Source organism: Ochotona princeps, chromosome 11, assembly GCF_030435755.1.
Source record: "Ochotona princeps isolate mOchPri1 chromosome 11, mOchPri1.hap1, whole genome shotgun sequence".
Taxonomy (NCBI): Eukaryota; Metazoa; Chordata; class Mammalia; order Lagomorpha; family Ochotonidae; genus Ochotona; species Ochotona princeps.
In genome coordinates this window covers 39690397-39712277 of record NC_080842.1, presented here as the reverse complement: position 1 = coordinate 39712277, position 21881 = coordinate 39690397, and the positions used below count along the sequence as shown (strand labels likewise).

The 21881-nt window shown below is 41.6% G+C and overlaps 1 protein-coding gene across 1 annotated transcript; it reads right to left on the bottom strand.

Annotated features, from left to right (window-relative positions):
• Nucleotides 1-371: 371 nt before the first annotated feature.
• ESCO2 (establishment of sister chromatid cohesion N-acetyltransferase 2) lies at nucleotides 372-20204 on the bottom strand. The gene is made up of 11 exons (XM_058670055.1): nucleotides 20052-20204; nucleotides 18740-18808; nucleotides 16386-17169; nucleotides 14091-14187; nucleotides 10935-10992; nucleotides 7595-7715; nucleotides 6357-6488; nucleotides 4845-4934; nucleotides 3593-3736; nucleotides 1667-1842; nucleotides 372-755 (listed from the first exon to the last, which is right to left on the bottom strand). Exons 2-11 carry the CDS (start codon nucleotides 18790-18792, stop codon nucleotides 623-625), a joined length of 1788 nt encoding a protein of 595 aa, XP_058526038.1. The 5' UTR covers nucleotides 18793-18808; nucleotides 20052-20204; the 3' UTR covers nucleotides 372-622.
• Between the last annotated feature and the right edge of the window lie 1677 nt (nucleotides 20205-21881).

Sequence of the window (21881 nt, the reverse complement as noted above, 5' to 3'; positions counted from 1 at the left end):
GGAGCCAGGAGCTTCTTCCAGGTCTCCCAAATGAATACAGGGTCCTCTACAGCTTTCCAAGGCCACAAGCAGGATGGGAAGTGGAGTAGCACCCATAGGGGATGATCCGAGCACTTGAAGAGGGAGGATAGGCCAATTGAGCCATCGCTCTGGGCCGTCAAACACTTTCTAAATAAATTTAACCTGGGTTGATGATACATATGGGTGCTTAAAACGTGAAAACTATGTGAAGAATTCAAGAAATTACCTTTAAAGACTAAGCAATTATTTGCCTTAAGTTTAAGTCCGCCTCCTTGAGGCAGCAATTTTGCTTCCATGGAAAACCATACACAGCTTTTTGTCATTGCTGTTATTTAGAGAACAAATAATTTTCCATCCTTAGCTGTAAGATTTCAAAAGTGACTCAGAATGTGGAGACATTATCCAAGTAAATTTCCTTCCTTTGCATCACCAGATATTATTCAGCAAATTTACCTGACTTTCAACTCGTAAGCAGTAAAACTGAACTCTGCATGAATAAGTCTTGGTATTTTTGATAGTTTTTATTAAATAGGTTAAATAGTTCATCTTATATAAGGGACTATCTGAACTTACATGTAAACTTTTATATTTGAAATTGACATTAACTATTAAAGTTGTATACAAGGAAATTTGGGGTGTTGCAGTACTTGGTTGCAAATAGTTTGCCATCTGGTGTTGGGTCAGAAAATGCTATTTCATCAGTGCTCAGAAAACAGCCAAACATAAAGCAATTCCTTTAAAAAAAAACAAAAAGGAAAAAATGACTCAATATTGTTTAAACATAAGTATATTTTACATAGATACTCTTGGTTAAAATCAACATTATTTCTAATTGATAAAATTGGCTTAGATTTTACAGACTGAAAGCCTCATGTTATTTCAAGCACTAAAACAAATAAATGGAGGCCCTGAAAATATTCTGAAAGACAAAGGGAACCATCCTAAGCCTCCGGCCGATTCCATGGCAACTAGAAACCATTGAGATGATTCTGCTAAATAAAAACCACAGTGATTTAAACCAATAACCAAAAAACCCCCACCATTTTAACCAATTACATTTTCTCAACTCAAGGATATATTTAAAAGCTTCTAGGTATATTTTGACTACTACACTCTTTCTTGATTCTGCTAAATACGGATTAAAACTATAAAATGGTTAGAATTTACAAATTTAGGAATACTCTACAAAAGAACCTGTCTGTACTCTTCAAATTCTTTAATCTCATAAAAGACCAGTCAAGATATGAGCATTAAATGCTGTATGTGGTCCTCAACAAGGAAAAAAACTGCTGAAGGACATTTTAAGATAATTGCTGAAACAAAAATATTAATTACATAAAGCAGGATTAAGTGGTTTTTAAAAAGTAGCATCAGCAATAGAATATGAGACCTGTGTTTTGAGATCTAACTTGCCCTTTCAAATTTCAGTATATATGTAATCTCACTGCTTCCTGTGTAGACTGGCAATACTGTCCTAGTGTGCTGAAGACTCCTGCTCATGTCACCCACGCAGACAAGGCAGAATTCAGCCCAGGCCAGGATGGCTGGCAGTTACTGTGTCCTCCCTTTGGGTCAGGAGGCAAGACAGATTCTGGGAAACTGAGCAACCTAAGCTTTTAGGTCTGAATCCATTTTATTTTCTTACCTGACAGTATCTACCAGTCGTCTTGCAATGCGCTTTCTTCTTTTCAGTCTAAAAACCCAGATTCTACTGATCCCACAGACAGCAGGTTGTGGCACATCTGAACATTGCCATGCCCTGTGACACTCCTGAGAGCTGGAGGAGTCTGGGTCAGCTGGCTCAGAGAGCACCCGGAAGGCCTGCAGTGACAAAAGCATCTTCAGCTAAACACGGATGAGTGCACAGTTCTTTACACAAACTATCCCTAAACATAAGTCACCACTATACCCCTAACACAGACATTAAAATTCTTTGATATTTCTCAAATTTGTTTCAATTTATGTAATTATAGAATACTTTAAAAAAATCTTTTATGCCAATATCACATACTGTTATGAAATTTCCATTTTATTAAAGTTGGAGAGGAACAGCACTGTGGTATAGTGGGTCAAGCTGCTGCCTGTGATGCTGGAATGCCATATACATGGCGTCTGGAGAACTGGCTGCTCCACTTTTGATCCAGCTACTTACTGATGTGCTTGGAAAAGCAGAGAAAGATGGCCTAATTGCTTGGGTCCTGTACCTACATGGAAGACCTGGAAGAAGCTCCAGGCTTCTGGCTTTGGCCTGGCACAACACAAGCCATTGTGACCTTTTGGGAGTGAACCAGGATGAAAGATCTTTGTCTCTGCCTTTCAAGTAAATAAAAAATCTTAAAAATTTTAAAACCTGGGGCCCGGCGGCATAGCCTAGTGGCTAAAGTCCTCGCCTTTAGCGCCCCGGGATCCCATATGGGCGTCGGTTCTAATCCCTGCAGCTCCACCTCCCATCCAGCTCCCTGCTTGTGGCCTGGGAAAGCAGTCGAGGACGGCTCAAAGCCTTGGCTTCCTGTACCCGCGTGGGAGACCTGGAGGAGGTTCCTGGTTCCCAGCATCGGATCGGCGCGCATCGGCCGTTGTGGCTGACTTGGGGAGTGAATCATCGGATGGAAAATCTTCCTCTCTGTCTCTCCTCCTCTCTGTATATCTGACTTTGTAATAAAATAAATAAATCTTAAAAAAAAAAAATTTAAAACTTGGTGAAAATACGTTTTTCTAAAAACTACAGAAGTTCCTTCAGTCCCCATCCTATATTTACATGACAGCCTTAAAAACTGATAACACTGGGCCCGGCGGCGTGGCCTAGCGGCTAAAGTCCTCGCCTTGAAAGCCCCGGGATCCCATATGGGCGCCGGTTCTAATCCCGGCAGCTCCACTTCCCATCCAGCTCCCTGCTTGTGGCCTGGGAAAGCAGTTGAGGACGGCCCAATGCATTGGGACCCTGCACCCGCGTGGGAGACCTGGAAGAGATTCCAGGTTCCCGGCATCGGATCGGTGCGCACCGGCCCGTTGTGGCTCACTTGGGGAGAGAATCATCGGATGGAAGATCTTCCTCTCTGTCTCCTCCTCTGTGTATATCTGGCTGTAATAAAATGAATAAATCTTAAAAAAAAAACAAAAACAAAAAAAACTGATAACACTACAGGGGAGTCAAGATGGCAGAATAGGACACGTTTAAATAGATGGAGAAACATTAGCCAGGGTGAAGCAGAGAGGGCACATTCCAGGAAACAGGACAGACCAATGGCAAATGAGGACCTGCAGACTGACAGACACGAGAAAACAGCAGAGACAATGGAGTGCTGTTGCACCAGATATTCCAGCAGCATTCAGCGGAAGCAGTGATCTGAACTCCACTGGCAGCTAGAACTGAACCAGCAACCAGGTGGGAAGGGGAGTCCACGGGGAAGGTCAGGAGGCAAAATGACAAATATAACAGGATTAAATGGCTTAAATTATCCTATGGTTAAGGATGTACTAACATGAAAAAAGTTACTAATGTTTATTGTGACTTTTCCCAATTATGTTGCTCATCAATAATGCAAATAACTTAAAAAAGCATATACTATACCTGCTTGATGGGCTCTGCAATTAAACACCCAACTACTTTTTTTTCATCAGATATAAAGAGAAAAGTTTTCACTTTGTTTGAACACTTGGGAACAACATGTTGGAAGCCCAATTCACAATCAACAAGTTCTTTGACATCTTCTACCTAATGATGTTAAAAAAAAAAAAAAAGAGGCTAATTATTTTAAAAAGCACAACAGAAACTACATATATTTATCTGTACAAACCATATGCTTATAATTTTAGCCTATTTTATCTCTATTCTTAAATTTACCTACTCCCAACTCATTTTACTTGTGACACATCAGATAGTTTGCAAATAGTCAAGAATCTGTTTTAAAGATCGCGTAGAGCAGGAAGACATTCAGACTTCTGGAGGAGAGAAGCAGCAAGCAGTTCACACAGACTTAAGTTTTACTCATTGTTCATAGTGGCTGAACTTATTTAAAACATTTTGTATTTTTGAAAGGTAAAGTTTCAGAGGAGAGACAGAAAGAGAAATCTTCATCCATTGGTTCACTCATCACTGGCAGCAGTGGCCAGGGTTGGGCCATACTGAGGCCAGGAGCTTCTTTAGGGTCTTCCCCACAAGTGTAGGGGCCCAAGGACTTGGATCATCCCCTGCTGTTTTGTCAGGTGCATTAGCAGGTAGCTGAACCAAAGTGGTCCAGCAAGGCTTGAACTGGTGCCTGTATGGGATGCCGGAATTCAGGAAGCAGCTTAATCCACTGTATTACAATGCCAGCCTCATGACTAAAAGTTCTAATTCAAGATACACAGAAAAGGGGCTGGAGCTGCTGTGAAGCAGGTGAAACCACTGCCTGGGATGCCTAAGAATGACATGTGGGAGACAGGCTGGAATTCTAGGTTCTGGCTTTGGCCTGGCCCAGCCCTAGTTGTTTCAGCCATTTGAGCAATGAACCAATAGGTGGAAGATGTCTCTAACTCTGCCTTTCTGGTAAGTAAGTGAAAGGAGAAAGACAAAGACACAGAAACACAGTTAACACAAGAAACAGATCCTGAGCTTAATTTCATACCACTGAAAAGCTTAGAGAAAGATGAAGGGAATGGACTTTACCAACAAATACAGTTTTGTCTTGTAACTCTAAGTCTAACTTTGTATGAGCAGCTTGAAAGTCATTCCTAGCACCTAACAAAGTGGATTATATATCAACAAGGCAGTTTATACTTCAGCACTTAAGATTTCTTCTGAGTATAAGGACATTAATGATTAAAGAGATAATCTTATATACCTTTTTTACAGCATAACTTGGATCATGCGGCAGAACCAATACAATCTTGCCATCCCAAAACTCTGCTACTATGCGTTCTTTTTTCCAGCCCTGCCAAAGGGATTTTAAAAAGTTTATTTTTGATAAAACAAGAATATATAATGTAGTCTGGAAAATTCTAAAGATTAAACAGTGATAAAAAATTACAGAATCAAATGCAATCTAAGTCAATAGGGGAGTAACAGCTGCAGAGCCAGCAGCAGCACTGAGCTACAGAAGCTGATTTTAGATGAAGAAACTTCAATTTTTAGATTTCCATCCAAGTGTTTTCTACCCCAATGCCTCTCAGTGTATGGAAAATAACAGAGGTATACATGGTCTTTCTTCTGTACTCATTTATTGCCTATACATTCCTCCTCATCAATTCTATACTATTTTAAAGTAGTCTATCCCCCAATGTGATATTGTAAAACATTTGGTCCTTGTCTCTGTTTCCTGACAAACCTAATAACCTTGGAACCTCCTAAGTGATAACTGTCTTTCCCTGCTTACTTCGGCAGCACATACACTATAATTGGAACAATAACTGTCCTTTTATCCCAATAAAATATCAATGACTAGGCTGGCCTACGTAGCTTCAGCATGGGGGCTGATTATAGGAAAGACCAAGTGAGAATCAGAGGCTTGGAACTTTCAGCTCCTCCTCCAACTTTGGGGGCTAAGAGAGACCCTCTCTCCCCCAAAACAAGTTCATTACCAACAGTTAATGATTTAGTCAATCACAACTATGCAATGAAATCTCCCTTATTGTTTATAACCCTTTTCTACACCACTGAGGAACAGTGCTTTTTCTACTTTAGAGAAATAAATCTTGTGATTGACACTGGCATTCTGACTTAAAAAAAAAAACACAAATTATGTAAAAATTTTAATTTAAATACTCTGAGGATATATATAATGGTTTTACACTCAAGTAACAGGGGCTGCCCATGGTGTAGCATACTAAGGCTCCACCTGCAGCACCAGCAACCCAGTCTGTGTCACAGCTGCTCCACTTTGGACCCAACTCCCTACTAATGCACTTGGAAAGGCAGTGGAGGATAGTCCAAATCCTTGGGGCCTTGCAACCCACATAGGATACCAGGAAGAAGCTCCTGGCTCCTGGCTTCAGACTGGCTCAGCTCCGGCCATTGTGGCTATTTTGGGAGCGAACCAGTGGGTGGAAGATCTTTGTCTCTTCTGTCTATAAATCTGCCCTGCCTTTCCAATAAAAATAAATCTTTAAAAATAAAGAGCAAACTATGGCTAGTCAGTTGTAAGGCATTTATTCAAAATAGGACAACACATAATACTTACATTAGACTGGTAACTTTGAAACAGCATTATAACTTTTTACTAATGTCAGCCTCAAATTTTAAGGAAAAGTACAGATGATACAATATTTATATGTATTTAGATGCTACTAATATTTAATCAAAAGGTCTCTTTTACGGCAGCTTTTAGAGAAAATTGAAAGACTATCTTTTGACTCACTGTATATCTGATTCCTTCCAGAAATCTGTGGTGATACTGAGTGTGCTGCATCTCGTCTTCAGGGCTGGAAGCAGAGTAGATCATGCCACATGACTTACACATGGTGGCCCCAAAATGTTTCTGACCTGCATCCTGCAATTATAAAACACCCATCAAATATTTACATGTCACATGAAGATCTAAATTAAGTTCCTGTATTCATTCATTCATTCAATTCTTCCTATTCTTCTTTTATATGACACAAGTGAAATACTAGATGAGGATTCCCTTCCCTCCCCAACAAGAGATGGAAAGAGAAAGATACCTAGAGATGCAATGAGTTGCCAACAGTATTACAACTGTGTTTGGACAGAGCTAAAGACAAATTTCTTACTAGACCCATAGTTTTAGGAATAAATAATTTAAATCACAAGATTATATGAAAATGAAGAATAGCATCTTTTCACAAATCTCTTTAAAGACCTAAAAGAGCTTTATGTCAAACTGGTACAAAATGCCAGGACTTCTGATTTAAACAGGGTTTTTTTCCTTAAGTGCCCAGGAGTATTAAATTCTTCGTCCCAAGGCCCGGCGCAATAGCGTAGTGGTTGAAGTCCTCACCTTGCATGCGTCAAGATCCCATATGATCGCGGGTTCTAATTCCGGCGGCCCTGCTTCCCATCCAGCTCCCTGCTTGTGGCCTGGGAAAGCATTTGAAGACGGCCCAAAGCCTTGGGACCCTGCACCCACACAGGAGACCAGAAGCTCCTGGTTCCTGGCTTCGGACTGGCTTAGCTCCAGCCATTGCGCTCACTTGGGGAGGGAATCATTGGACGGAAGATCTTCCTCTCTGTCTCTCCTCCTCTGTATATCTGCCTTTCCAATAAATAAATAAATCTTTAAAAAAAAAATATTCATCCCAAGAGTTGGCTAAAAAATATAAAAACAGTTCCAGAAAAGTACAAGTAAACTAATATGGAAAAGTCAGGAAGATTCAATGTCACAACTTAAAACCTACACCTCATAAAGCACTGCTCAGTACCATTGCAAGTACATATGAGGTTCTGAACTGTTGCTAATGCAGAGGCTAACTAATGTTTTCTTTTAAAGGACCGGAGAGATGCTGTCCTTGCAACAAAACAGTGTTACAGAATTCAGAATACTTATTACCTAGGTCAACTCTAAGACAGTATGTTTAACTACCTATCTAACATGTTAGAGCCATGTACAGGAAAGAGCTTTGTTTTAAATTTACTCACAATGACGAGCTGGTCTTTTGTTTCTTTATTTGCATCTCTGGTATTAATGTTTTTCTGTGTCAGTTTCAAGAAGTTAGTACATGTGATGGATTCCACAGAAGATTCTTCCTCAGCCACAGATCTTGAAATAAAAGTTAGTAAACTTAGAATGTTACTAATTTTAAAATGTTGGAAGAATGCATGTATAATATTTACAGTGTACCTTGCAATTATTAAGAAATAGTTATTATTAGAAATAAAGTACTTCCAGTTGCTGGTTTACTCCCTAAATGTCTACAACAGCCAGAGCTAAGCAGGGCTGAAACTGGGAGCCAGAAATTAATCCAGGTCTCCAGTGTGGATAGCAAGAAGCCAACTAACTTGAGTCAACGCTGTTTCTTAGGGACATTGCAGGAAGTTACTCAGGAGCTGGAGCTGTATACTGAGCACTCTAATATGGCATCCTGACTGAGTCTTCCTTTTGGACCCATCCTGTCATGCCTTTTTGTGTTTTTATCCAACAATAACTTGTTGAATAGAGAAAACAATGAGAAACCTGAGGCCTCAAAAGAGAGGCTCAGAAATTTACTCAAGATGAAGTAACTTAGTGAATGGCAATGTTAACATTTAAATCCCGATCTTCTAACTCTAAATCTTAAATAGTTTTCTGTTTCTTCAACACTCTATTAGAGCCAACAACACATCCTTTGGAAATGGGTCATGCATTCTCCAGTTGGTCCCAGTCTTCACCCAGCCCGGCTGGCTCTGTAGTCATAGAAGTTGTGATCTTGCAGCTGGTGCCATAACACAGCATGTAGAGCCACCTGCAGTGCCAGCATCTCACATGCATAAGTCCAAGCTGCTCCCTGCAAATGACCCAAGACAACAGCTGAAGATGGCACTAGAGCTTTGGGCCCTATTCCCACGTGGGAGACCCTAAGGGGTTCTTGGCTTCTGACTCTGGGCTTTGGACCAACCCAACTCTGCCATTGCAGCTATCTGGGGAGTGAACCAGTAGATGGAAGATATCCCCCCACTCTCTATCTCTGCCTTTGAAATAAATAAATCTCAAAAAAAAAAAAAAAAAAAAAAAGAAATTGTAATTTTTGCTTTAAAATGAAAAAAACTTGAGTTCCAGTGTTCTGTGTTCGGCTTGGCCCAAACTTGCCTGTTGTAGGCACTTGGCCACTGAATCAGTGAATAGAAGATCAATCCCTTCCCCCAGCTCTGCCCTCTGTTGTTTTGCCTTTCAAATAAACATGAAGCCTTAAAAAATAAAAATCAGTCCAGAGGTCACCACATGGGAAAGCAGGCTAATCCTCCACTTGTGTGGGCATGCCATAGGGGTGCCAGTTCGTGTCCCAGCTGCTCCACTTCCCATCCAGCTCACTGCTTATGACCTGAGAAAATGGAGGATGACCAAAGTTCTTGGACCCTTGCACACACATGGGAGAGCAGGGAGAAGTTCCTGGTTCCTGGCCTCAAATTGGCTCAGCTCTGGCTGTTTGTGGCCCTATGGGGAGTGAATCAGTGGGCGCAAGACCTTGTTCTGCAAAATCTGTCTCTCAAGTAAAAATAAATGTTAAAAAAAAAAAAAAAATCAGTCCAAAAGAACCATGAAAACAAAACAGCAAATGTAAGGCCACGCACCCTGATAGATTACACCATGAAAAACTGCTGATATCCACTGCTTTGCAGTCTACACAATTTTTTTTTTCCTAGAATTCAGCCAATTGTATTCCAGTACCTCTTTATGCTATATTGAATTAGTCTATATATTTTTACCAGCAAACTGTAGCAGTCTGGAATTCACAGTAATGAGAAAAAAAAAATAAAGGTGAGAAAAGGGAAAGGAGAGAAAAACCAGGAACATGGCCTTTGAAGGGACAAATTACCACTCATCTCAATCTGATGAAATTTAAAGTGGGATGTCCTAAGAACAGAAAAACTTACCCAGGGAGTGGCTAGCTTAATACAGAGTTCTTTATCACCAAATATGGGGAGAAGACTCAAAACTGCCTAGAAGGAAGATACTAACACTGTAAGAAACCTTTTCAGAACTCTTCCACCCTTAATGCTTTCTATCCACCCAGCCTTCCCTCCTTCCAATATAGTCTTTAGTTTTGAATACAGGATAGTGATAGCTTCAACTGGGATTTACACTAACATTAAGCTACTGCAAGTTCTTTTGGCCAGTTTCCTCTAACTATGAAATGGGATAGTGATGTCTACATCATAAGGTTGTAAATGCTCATTAAGTTTTAGCTTATTATTTACACATTATCACCCATGGAAGGGAATACAGCTTAACGGGTTTTGACTGAGATGTGGGTTCTGGTCCTGTCTCTGGCACCTGGCAGCTATGGAACTGTGGCTACAGTACCAAGAGTCATTCAGCTGAAAATGGATATAATATTCCAGAATGCAGTGAACAGTGAATCAAATAATAGGTGTAAACTATTTTTTATGGGTAAGGTCCTGGTTAATATTAACAGTTTTTATGTTTTAATTTAAATGTATAGAGAGGAGAGACGGAGAAAGATATTTCACCTGTTGTTTTTTTCCTCAAACGGTTGCAATGGCTGGAGCTGAGCTGATCCAAAGCCAGAAGCCAGGAGCTTCTTCAAAGTCTCCCATGTGGGTGCAAGGTCCCAAGGCTTTGAGCCATCCTCCACGGCTTCCCAGGCCACAAACAGGGAGCTGGATGGGAGGTGGAGCAGCCAGGACATGAACTGGTGCCTAAAAAGGATGTAGGCACTGGCAGGCAGTGAATTAGCCAGTTGAGCCATCATGCCAGCCTCAGCAGTTATTATTTTTAAACCCATCGAATCATTTTCTATCTTTGAATCCAGAGCTCTCACGAAGTTTCTATGGGAGGGACTGATTTCATCTCCTATATTTAATACTATAATCCCATCCCCTTAGTAGGAAAGTGTCGGATGGTCCCCAAACTAAGTAGCACGAAAAGAAGGATGAAGCTGGCCTCATAGCATAGCAGAGTAAGCCTCTACCATATGGGTGGGTGCTGGTTCAAGCCTGAGTTGCTCCATTTCTGATCCAGCTCCCTGCTAATGTGTCTGGGAAATCAGCAGAGGATGGCCCAAGTGCTTGGTTCCCTGTACCCACATGGGAACCCTAGAAGATGCTCTAGGCTCCTGGCTTCAGACCTACCCAGCTCTGACTGTTGCAGCCATCTGGGGAATGAAACAAGGTAGAAAGCTTTTTTTTTTCTCTCTGTCTCTCCTTCTAACTGTAACTCTGCCTTTCAAATAAAAATAAATAAATTGTTTACAAAGAAGAAAAAGACCCAGAGAATCCATTTAAGTTAGAAAAGCTTGTACATTAAAAAAACAATTCCTACCTTTTTGCACTGACTGAAGACACACTGAAGATGGGATAGATAGTCGATTTGGAAGAACCTAGGAAGAGAAAAAAATGACAACTATTTGTATTTTCAACCAATTTGACCAAGGAACAAAGGTAACTCAATGCAAAAAGAATAGTTTTCAGCAAATGTTTCTGAACAATTAGATATTTGTGTGCAAAATTATTACACACAAATGCCTTTTATAAAAACTAATTTAAAATGGATCACATATCTAAATGTGAAACATAAAATTAGAAAAAAAATCTGAACGTGGATGATTAGTTTCTTTTACATACTACACTTAGAGCACAATATATAAAGTGGTTGGACAAATTTAAGGAGTTTTAAAGGAAGCCCATGCTCCATCATCCCCCCAAATGACAAACCAAAACCAAAAAAAAATTAAAATTGTTAAAGAGAATGAAGACAAGTCAGACTGGGACAGATTACTGGCAATTATTTATATACAAAGAATTCTTATGTGACAACCATAGTTTAGTGGTAAATGGGGAATTATATGCAATAACACAGACAAATCTTAAATATAGTTTATTGAATGAAGACAGACCCAAAGTCTGCATAGCATAATTTCATTTGCCTAACACTTTTACCAGAGAAGATGAAACAACAGAAACAGAAAACAGATTAGTGGTTGCCAAGCATACGAAGGAGAGTAGACTACAAGACAGGTACAAGGAGTGTTTAGTGTGAAGCAACTGTTCTGTAGTTCTAAAATTTCACCTGATTCTATTCATTTGATAAAAACCCATAAACTATTTACCATACTTAATGAACTTCAAAGTGTGCCCATCTACTTAGACACATATAAAAAGCACATGCCAGGATCCTAGATGGGCACCAGTTCTAATCCCAGCAACCCCACTTCCCATCCAGCTCCCTGCTTGTGGTCTGTGAAAGCAGTTAAGGACAGTCCAAAGCTTTGGGACCCTGCACCTGCGTGGGAGACCTAAAGCAAGCTCCTGGCTGCTGGCTTTGGATTTAGCTCTGGCTTTCCTCTCCGTCTTTCCTCCACTCTGTATAACTCACTTTCCAATAAAAATAAATAAATCTTAAAAAAAAAAATTTAAACTTTGAGCTGAAAAATAATTACAGCTCATCCTCCAGCAATAAAACCAAGGCATGTGAAATGGGCAGGCCAATCTAAATTAATTTCTTCTTCCATGAAATGGTCCTAACAGAACCTACTGAATAGGACTGGAAGAAGTAAATGACAAACTGCAGTTACTGAGCAATAACTGTTACTGTGTGTGCTTTCATGACTTTTTCCACATCCTTGCATCAACTTTATTACTTTATCTACTAAATAATCCTTCAATTGACTTAGACAATATCCTGGAATACATATTTTTTTGGGAGAAATTATTTGAGAGATTAGGAGGGCGAAAGGAGGAAAAAGGGAGAGAGAGGTTTACTCCCTAGATGTCCCTAACAACCAGGCTAGACCAAGCCCCAGGGCAGAAGACAGGAACTCCGTTCTAGTCTCCTACTTGAGTGGCACGGATTCAACTATTTGAGTTCTCATCTGCAGTCTCCCAAGGTGCACACAAGCAGGAAGCCGGAAATGGGAGCCTGGCAGGGCTTGAACAAAGGTACTCTGGGACAGAACACGTGTGTCCTTGCTGGCATCTTTACTGCTAAACACAACTCCTGCCCTGCAGTGTCATTTTTCTATTGCCTAGCAAGTTCTTAGTTTATGATGTGTCTAATCAATTATAAGTGATTAGAAAGGCATTTCAAAAAGTTTATGGAATTAAATGAGTTTTCTATGAAGTTTTTGGAAAATTCCTCATATAACAAATTATTTCTTTCTTATTATTTTAGGTAAATACAGGATGATAGGATCCTATAAAAATTAACACATTCTGGGCCCGGCGGCGTGGCCTAGCGGCTAAAGTCCTCGCCTTGAAAGCCCCGGGATCCCATATGGGCGCCGGTTCTAATCCCGGCAGCTCCACTTCCCATCCAGCTCCCTGCTTGTGGCCTGGGAAAGCAGTTGAGGACGGCCCAATGCATTGGGACACTGCACCCGCGTGGGAGACCCGGAAGAGGTTCCTGGTTCCCTGCATCGGATCGGCGCGCACCGGCCCGTTACGGCTCACTTGGGGAGTGAATCATCGGACGGAAGATCTTCCTCTCTGTCTCTCCTCCTCTCTGTATATCTGGCTGTAATAAAATGAATAAATCTTTAAAAAAAAAAAAAATTAACACATTCTAGGGCCCAGCGTGGTAGCCTAGCATCTAAAGTCCTTGCCTTGAACACACCAGGATCCCATACAGGTACCAGTTCTGATCTCAGCAGCACTGCTTCCCATCCAGCTCCCTGCTTGTGACCTGGGAAAGCATTCAAGGATGGCCAAAGCCTTGGGACCCTGTACCCACGTGGGAGACCCAAAAGAAGCTCCTGGCTTCAGATCGGCTCAGCTATCGCAATTGCGGCAACTTGGGGAGTGAATCATCAGACGGAAGATCTTCCTCTGTCTCTTCTCCGCTCTGTATATATCTTTCTAATAAAAATAAATAAATCTTTAAAAAATTACACATCTAGACAGCTTTAGCAGTAGTCATAACCAATTAAGCACTCTCCTTATTTCATGGGAGCATTCAGCCGAGTTTTTAAGATGCTGAATTGGACACCTATGCTTCATATTGCAGTGTCTGGGTTCATAACTAGCTTTGGTTCCTGATGTGAGCTTCCTGCTAATCCAGCCCGTTAAGGCAGCCGTGATGGCTCAAGTAATGGAACATCTTAGCTGCGATCTATACTCTCAGCTCTGGCTTGAACCAGTTCTAACTATTGCAGAAGAGAGTAAAAGCAGATAGGAGTCCTCTCACCGTCTTACTTTCTACCACACAGATGAGGAAAACAGAGAACAAACACTCTTTGTCTCCTGCTTGACAAAATATACTGCACTGCTTTATCACTGAAAACAATGTCACAGAAATGAACACGAAGATATTAACACAAGTCTCCAACTTTAAAAATATTTATTTTTATTGGAAAGCCAGATATACAGAGACAGGGAAAGACACTTCATTCAGAGACCCAGAAAACAGTGTGAATTTTATACTATCACATGTAAAGAAGCAATAGTTCAAAGAACTAAACTCATGTAAAAAGTTTCCTCTTACCACATGTCTTGCTCTCACCAAGAGAATCCTCTGAAGGAAAATGCTTACTTTGATCAAGTTTACACTCCCTTGAAGAAACTACACCAGCTGATGAATCCTGAAAACAGGTTTAAAAAGGTAAATTGTAATTATTTTTTAATGATTTATTTATCTTAATAAGCCTTTGCCTAGGATGCTAGAATTCTTACGGGTGCCAGTTCCTGTCTGGGCTAATCCACTTCTGACCCAGCTCCTTGCTTATGGCCTGGGGAAACCACAGAGGATGGCCCACATTTTTAGGCCCCTTGCAACCAGGTTGGAGAACCAGAAGTGGATCCAGGCCAACCTCAGTCACTGTGGCCTTTTGGGGAGTGAACCAACAGAGGATATCTCTCTCCTTTCTAATTCTGCCTTTCAAATAAAAATAAAATAAACCTTTTAAATAAGAGGCTTAGACTTTAAAAAAAATTATTTTAATTGGAAAGTCAGATATACAGAGAGGAGAAGAGACAGAGGAAGATCTTCCATCTGATGATTCACTCCCCAAGTGACCACAAGGGTTGGTGCTATGCCAATCCAGGAGCCAGGAACTTCCACCAGCTCTCCCACGCGGGCGCAGGGTCCCAAGGTTTTGGGCTGTCCTCAACGGCTTTCCCAGGCCACAAGCAGGGAGCTGGATGGGAAGTGGAGCTGCCAGGATTAGAACCAGTGCCCCTATGGGATCCTGATGTGTTCAAGGCAAGGACTTTAACTGCTAGGCCACTGCACCAGGCCCAGAGGCTTAGATTTTTAAACTCATATAGGTCAAGAGTAACATTCACGGGCTGGATTTATGAATTTTGAATTTTCTGTGATTTTGAGAAGTGAAAGTAGGAAAATAATGACATAAGGTTATCTAAACTGGAATATGCTGTTAAATATAAACATGGATTTCAAGAATCTCATATAACAAGTATGTAAATCATCGATAATTTATTACACTGAAAATAGTAATATTCTAAGTCTAGTGGATTAAATTTTTTAATCTTTTAAAAGATTTATTTTTATATGAAAGGGAGTGAGGAGATTGGTAGAGAGATCTTCCAACCACTGGTTCACTCCCCAGATGGCCACAATGGCCTGAGCTGGACTGATCAGAAGCCAGGAGCCAGTAACTTCTTTCTGGGTCTCTCAAGTGAGCAATTGGGCTTGAGGACCTGAGCCATTCTCTGCTATTTTCTCAGGCCACAGTGAACAGCACTGAAAGTGGAACAGCTGGGACACAAACAGTTGCCCATATGGAATGCTGGCACTACAAGTAGAGGATAGGCATGGCATACCACTGCTCTGGCCCCATAAATGCTATTGTTTTAACACAGATTTTAAATTGCATGCTGCTGACACTGGTGCAGGCTGAGAGGTGACCAGCAAGGAGGAACTGAGGTTGCCAGCCCTTGCTTCTGCTGCAGCCTTACCTGCACCGCCCAAACCTCCAAGGGGAAAACTGGCATCAGCTAAAAACAAACGAACAAAAAACACACCGTGGGCAGCCAGGTGTGGTCCCTGGCAACGACCTTTAGCTAATTCCAAGGTTATTATAATCAAATTACCAGGCTGACTGTCCTGACTTCTATCAGATCCGTGCCAGGATTTCCAAAATAAGCAAGGGAACCAGCAACACCCGAGTCCTGTTCAAACTGTTTCATACACCACCCCATCTCAGACACCATATCCAGAAATTCCTTCTTGTGCTGCAGACAATAACTTGGACTGAGCCATCCCACCAAAACATTTTTTCAGATAGTACTAATCTAGGCTGGCTATGTTAACGTGAGCGCAATCAAATGAAAAAGCAGAGAATAAAACTGAAAACGTAAAAGACCCCAACAATCTACATAGTGAAATTACTTCTTCAGTAACATACACTTTATGTATTCCCTAATACTTCTGTCATAATCTACTACAAATGAGCTGAAACATAACAAAAAGTAATGTACTTATACTCTGGAACCACCTCTTAAAATTTTGCTATTTCTACTTTTTAAAAACACAGAATTTCAACTAAGTGTTAGTAATCTTCTCTGGAGAGGCCCTCAGTTTACTAATGGGGGAATTAAATGTTTGCCTTAATGCCAACAAAAATGTCAGTACATTTCTTTAAGCCAAGAAAGGATGAAAGGTTATCTTTGTATTCTGATTCTAAATTCTTTATAGTGACTAAATGCTATGATATTGGCAATATTCTCTAGACTGTCAAGAAAATTTTGTCCAACTATTTAAATATACAAAAACTTTTTTATCCAACTTTTAAGATATCAAATATTTAGCATTCTTTACCTTTATTAATTTCTCTTCTAGTGACAAGCACCTTGGCACTTGCTTTGTCTCAAAAGTTTTTCTTACAGTCACAGTCTCTACATCAGAATCATCAATCAATTTGGACTTATTCCTTTGGGTATGTTCCAGGGATGGCTTATTTTCCAGAGGCGGTTTTCTAAGAGTGGATCTTTTTCTATTAAGAAAAAATGCTGCCCCACCCTGAAGTGTAACTTGTGGTTTTATTTTTTGGCTCAAAACCCGGCGAGCAGTCACATTACTTTCAGTTGCACAACAATTATTCTCTTTCTCCACAACTGGCTTATAGGTCACTTGATTTTGTTTGGAACTTTTAGAATTCTTCGCTGTATGCTTGGTATGTTTATAACTTGGTTGATACTTAGCAGTTAAACTCTTCTGTGGTTTTTTGCTCTTCTTTTTGGAGCAGATTGGTTTTCCCTGCATTTTTTCCATCACACTGGGAAAAGATTTTTCTCCATTAATAGGTTTTAGACAAGTGGATCTACTCTCTCTTATCAGCTTTCTCTCCAGTGGACTGAGGTACCATTTATTTTTGTTGTAAAAGGATACTGTGGAGACAGCTGATTTAAATGGTGAGCCTTGACTTGCAGATGGCAATCTATCACTCGCAGAAGTTTTGAGTAGACTTGGAATGAAGTGGTCTTGTAGAGAGCAAAGTGCCTTTTCTTCATTTTTATCATTATTTTGACAAAAATCAGGTGATGGAAATATATTCGGAGTACAGTCCAAAATTAATTTCTTTGATGGAATGTCTGATAAAAGGCTATAAAAAGAAACATCAAGTTCACTAAGTTCATTATATTGTTGAAAAATGAGTGTAATATACCACTCAGTAACAAACTACTTACAGGTCATATTAAAAATAACACAGCCGTGCTCACAAAACATATCTACACTTTTTGGACACATTTAACAGCAGATTCCCAAACTCTTTATCAACAAAGCATTCCAACATTTTTTTCAAAACAAAACAAAAATCACAGTCTGGCTCATGAAGAGTTGGTAAAAAGATTTTGACATGAAAGTATGTATTTTATAATCTACTTCTGAGGCTGGCACCATGGCGTAGTCAATAAAGCGGCACCTGTATCCTGCTGGGTGCTGGTTTTGAATCCCGGCTGCTACACTTTCAGTCCAGTTCCCTGCAAACACTTGGGCACTGGCACCCATGCAGGAAACACAAGCAGCTCCTGGCAAGTGACCACTGAGGCCACTGGAGGAGAAAACCAGCAAATGGAAGATCTTTGTCTCTCCCTCTCTATGTAATTCTGCCTTTCAAATAAATAAGCCTTTTAAAAAATAAAGCATTTTCTAGAGATACAAATTATATTTGTTCAACTAGCTACAAATCTCCCATCAGGACTAATTATCTACAATAAACTGACACTCCACAATCTTTTCCATTGGGAATAATTTATGCATCTGGTTGGACACATAATAAATACCGAGTACAGTAGTTCTGCCTTGTATTGGGCATAGGTCCCAAGATCCCAGTGGCTATTTAAATCTCAGACAGCATATATATATATATACACACACATTCTAGCTTATATACTATATGTCCTGTCCTATATACATATATATACACACTATGGTTTTTTCTTTTCTATGATCAAGTTTAATTGTAAATAACATAGTAAGAGATAATAACACAATTATAGCAATATGCCGCAATAATTCAACTTAGCCTCTCAAAATATCTTGTATTTTTATACCTATTGTTGACTTTTATTTCATGGCTTCTCATAAGGGAATGCACAGTGATGGTGTAATAGAAACTATCATATTCAGATGTGAAGATACAAAGCAAAATGTATCCTTACTTCCAAATCAAAGATGGACTCCCAATGAAACTGGGCAATGGGATGCTGGACTGCCTGACACTGTCTATACCTACAATGTCAGGGCACACTTAGATAACAGACTGATGGACTTATGACTGCTTATGAAGGACTATACTATTGTAATAATAAGGGGAAAACCAGTTGGGGGGTGGGTAATCCCAGAGGCTATAGAATTGTACCATAAAATTCAAAATAAAAAAAAGAAATTAACTTAAAAAAAGAAACAATATCTTGTACTATCTTCACTTTTTCCACTAATATCTATGTACTGAGACTGGTCATTAATAACTAAAACTGTGGAAAACGAAATTGCACAAGAAGGGACTGTAAGTATGCACTTTCTAGGACTAAGGTGACAAAAGATTTCGCACACTTCTTAACCGAAGAAAACACCTTTTTGGTTTCTGAAAGAACTGCCTAATGTACCATAAAAACGTCTATATTTCCAGACTATATATGCATATTTTCTACCCCTAGGAGGAGACTCACCTATCACAATTCTTGGAATGTTGCTTCCTCTTCTTTGGAGTAAAAGGTGCCATCTTGTCAGTCAAATTTCTAAAACAGAACAATTTTAACTATCAAATTAATATAAAAAACCACTATATCAAAAGGATACTGTAAAAGTATAAAAATTTGAAGCCTGCATGGTGGCTCAACAGGCTAATCCTCCATCTGCAAGCGCCAGCATCCCACAGGGGCACTGGTCCCTGTACCTGCCATTCTCTGTTTATGGATTCAGTAAGCAGCAGAGGACGGCTCTGGTCCTTGGGATCCTACACCTGCAGTGGCAACTAGGAAGAAGCTCCTGGGTTAGGATCGGATCAATTCTGGCCTTTGCAGCCATTCGGTGAGGGAACCAATGGATGGAAGATTTCTCTATAAACCTACCTTTCAAATAAAAATAAGCCTTATGAAGGAAACAATACGGAACTAATTGTCTTACCCATCTTCCTGTAGGGTTTGAAGCTTTTTACCCTAATTATGTAAAGATTGTCAAAATAAATAAATAAATATAAATAAATAAACCTTAAAAAAACTTAAGATTTTCAGATGGGTTATAGCTTACACAGAGCCTAGGGAAGTTTTGTGAAAATTATTCTAATAAAAATGTATACCATCCATTTAAAGAGAGAAAAGATACCACAGGAGCTTGTAAAAACAGGAAACAAAAAGAGTTTTCAACTATACACATTTCAACCTGGAAAATGATCCCACTCTATTTAAGGGCACCTTGGTTAAACAACACGATTATTTCACGGTAAGTTTGCTTGTTAAATGGGCCGGCACAACCCTCCCCAGCCCCGGCAGCCAGCGGAGGAGCCTCGAGCAAGCCGGCAAGCGCCCTTAATTTGTGAAAGAATCTGAGCTCCCCAGGTGCTCGACACAGCAAGCGAGCACCTAACAGAAAGTGGGGTGCTGCTCAGGCAAGTGCGTGCACTCCGCCTTCCTCGGGCTCAGCTAGGTTCCTCTCAAACAAGCATCACCTCAAAGCTTCTCTGGCAATGCAAGTGACTTGTAGTTTCAGAGGGCATAGGCAGAAGAGGTGGGAGGAAGAAAAACGCGCCCCTCTCCCGAACCCTGTCAGGGCCAGAAGACACGAAAACGTCGGCCTCCAAAAGATGGAACCGCGGGGCGGGCGAGGCGCAGGGCCGGCAGGAGGCTCGGGCTCGAGCCCGCCAAGCCGCCCAGCGCACAGCATACGAGCTCTCGTCCCTGACATTCGGCCCCGCGCTCCGCAGCCGCCGCCTCTCCGCGGCCCTCCACCCGTCCCCCCGCCTCGGCCCCGGGCAGCGGTTACCTGCGCCTCAGAGGCCAGAACGCCCCTCCACAGAGCCAGCCGACCACAGCTGGGGGCTCAGCCCCACCTCGCCTCAGGACTCTCTTCAGGACAGCCGGCCGCCCCAAGAGCGCGTTCAAACTAGGCGCGCTCGCCGCGAAGGAGGCCCCCGCGTTCCGATTGGTCGCTGCTCAGCGCCTAAGGGAGGCCGCCTCGCTGTGATTGGTTGTTCCTAGCCCTGGCCCCGCCCCCACAGGAGGCCGTCTCCCAGATTCTCCCGCCCTTGGGAGGCAGAAGGTTCCCGGCTCCGGGAAACCGCGCCTCTCAGGTTCTTGCAACGTTTCCGGACTCAGTTCCCCGGGCACTGTGGAAATGCTTGCTGGGAATTGTAGTTCTTGGTCCAATTGAACCCCGAGTTCAGATTCTGAGGGTCCCCTGGTGTGAGAAGCGTTTATAAAGTTGCTTTTCCAAGATTCCAGAGGCGCTTTGACATTCGATACTTGAGCTATTCGTCTGACCTTTTAGAAAATTAGTAATATTCTAGATTCCCATTTCTTAAGTAAAATTTTAAAAGTTAAATGAGGGAAGGAATATCTGCCAAGTGCCAGGCATTCTTAGATGTTTTACATGTGCATTTCATTTACTCCTCTCCAGAACCTGTGAAGTATGCACTATTATTCTAATTTTACAAAGCGTAAAAATAAAAAGACCTGGACCCGGCGCGATAGCCTAGCAGTTAAAGTCCCAGGACTGCTTGTGGCCTGGGAAATAAATCTTAAAAAGGGGTGTTACCAGAAATGCCCGGTGGGTTCTTTCCTCAGCTTAGTATAGAAATAAAAAGCCGGGAATCTGTTGCAAACAGATAAGTTTATTTGTTTTTTTTTTTTTAAGATTTTATTTTTTATTACAAAGTCAGATATACAAAGAGGAGGAGAGACAGAGAGGAAGATCCTCCGTCCGATGATTCACTCCCCAAGTGAGCCGCAACGGGCCGGTGCGCGCTGATCCGAAGCCGGGAACCAGGAACCTCTTCCAGGTCTCCCACATGGGTGCAGGGTCCCAATGCATTGGGCCGTCCTCAACTGCTTTCCCAGGCCACAAGCAGGAGCTGGATGGGAAGTGGAGCTGCCGGGATTAGAACCGGCGCCCATATGGGATCCCGGGGTGTTCAAGGCTAGGCCATGCTGCCGGGCCCAGATAAGTTTATTTGTGAAGGGACCAGGTGAGCAGGGGGAAGGAAGAGGAAGGGGAAAGCACCTCCCAAGAGCCGGAGGTGGGATGCCTCTCGAAAGGGGAGGGAGAGAGAGACACCAAAGGTTTGAGGAAGGGTCTTGGGATTTTTATGCCTTCCCTGACCCCTCCTTGTTGGGCGGGGAACCTACAGGTAAGATGTTCCCCATTGGTGGTCTCAATTAATTAGAAAATGGGTGGGCAATGCTGGTGCCGCCCATCTGAAGGTGTGGCCAAGACCTCAGAAGACCTGGATGGTCTCAGTGGGGTGCTCACAAGTGGGTTTCCTGGAAGATTCAGATGGTTGATCAGGTTTGGTCAATGAGACACTGTCAAATAATGGAAGAATTTGGAATCATATAAAATTCAACAGCCTCCCGTGAAGTGCCGCGTAAGCCAGCAGTGAGCTTCCAACTGCGACAGCTTATCCTCTAAAGGAGACCCTCGTAGGGCAGGAAGCAGGTAAAACCAAGCAAAATCTCCCTCAGGATGTGGACGCCCTCTGGGTGGAGGCTCTGAAAGCAGGGTCTGACCAGCCCGCGTTTGTTTCCCGGCTTCAAACAAGAAGGCGTGTAGAAGTTTGCCAATCACCGCTCGTCCACGCTCCAGCCTCTTCAGCAA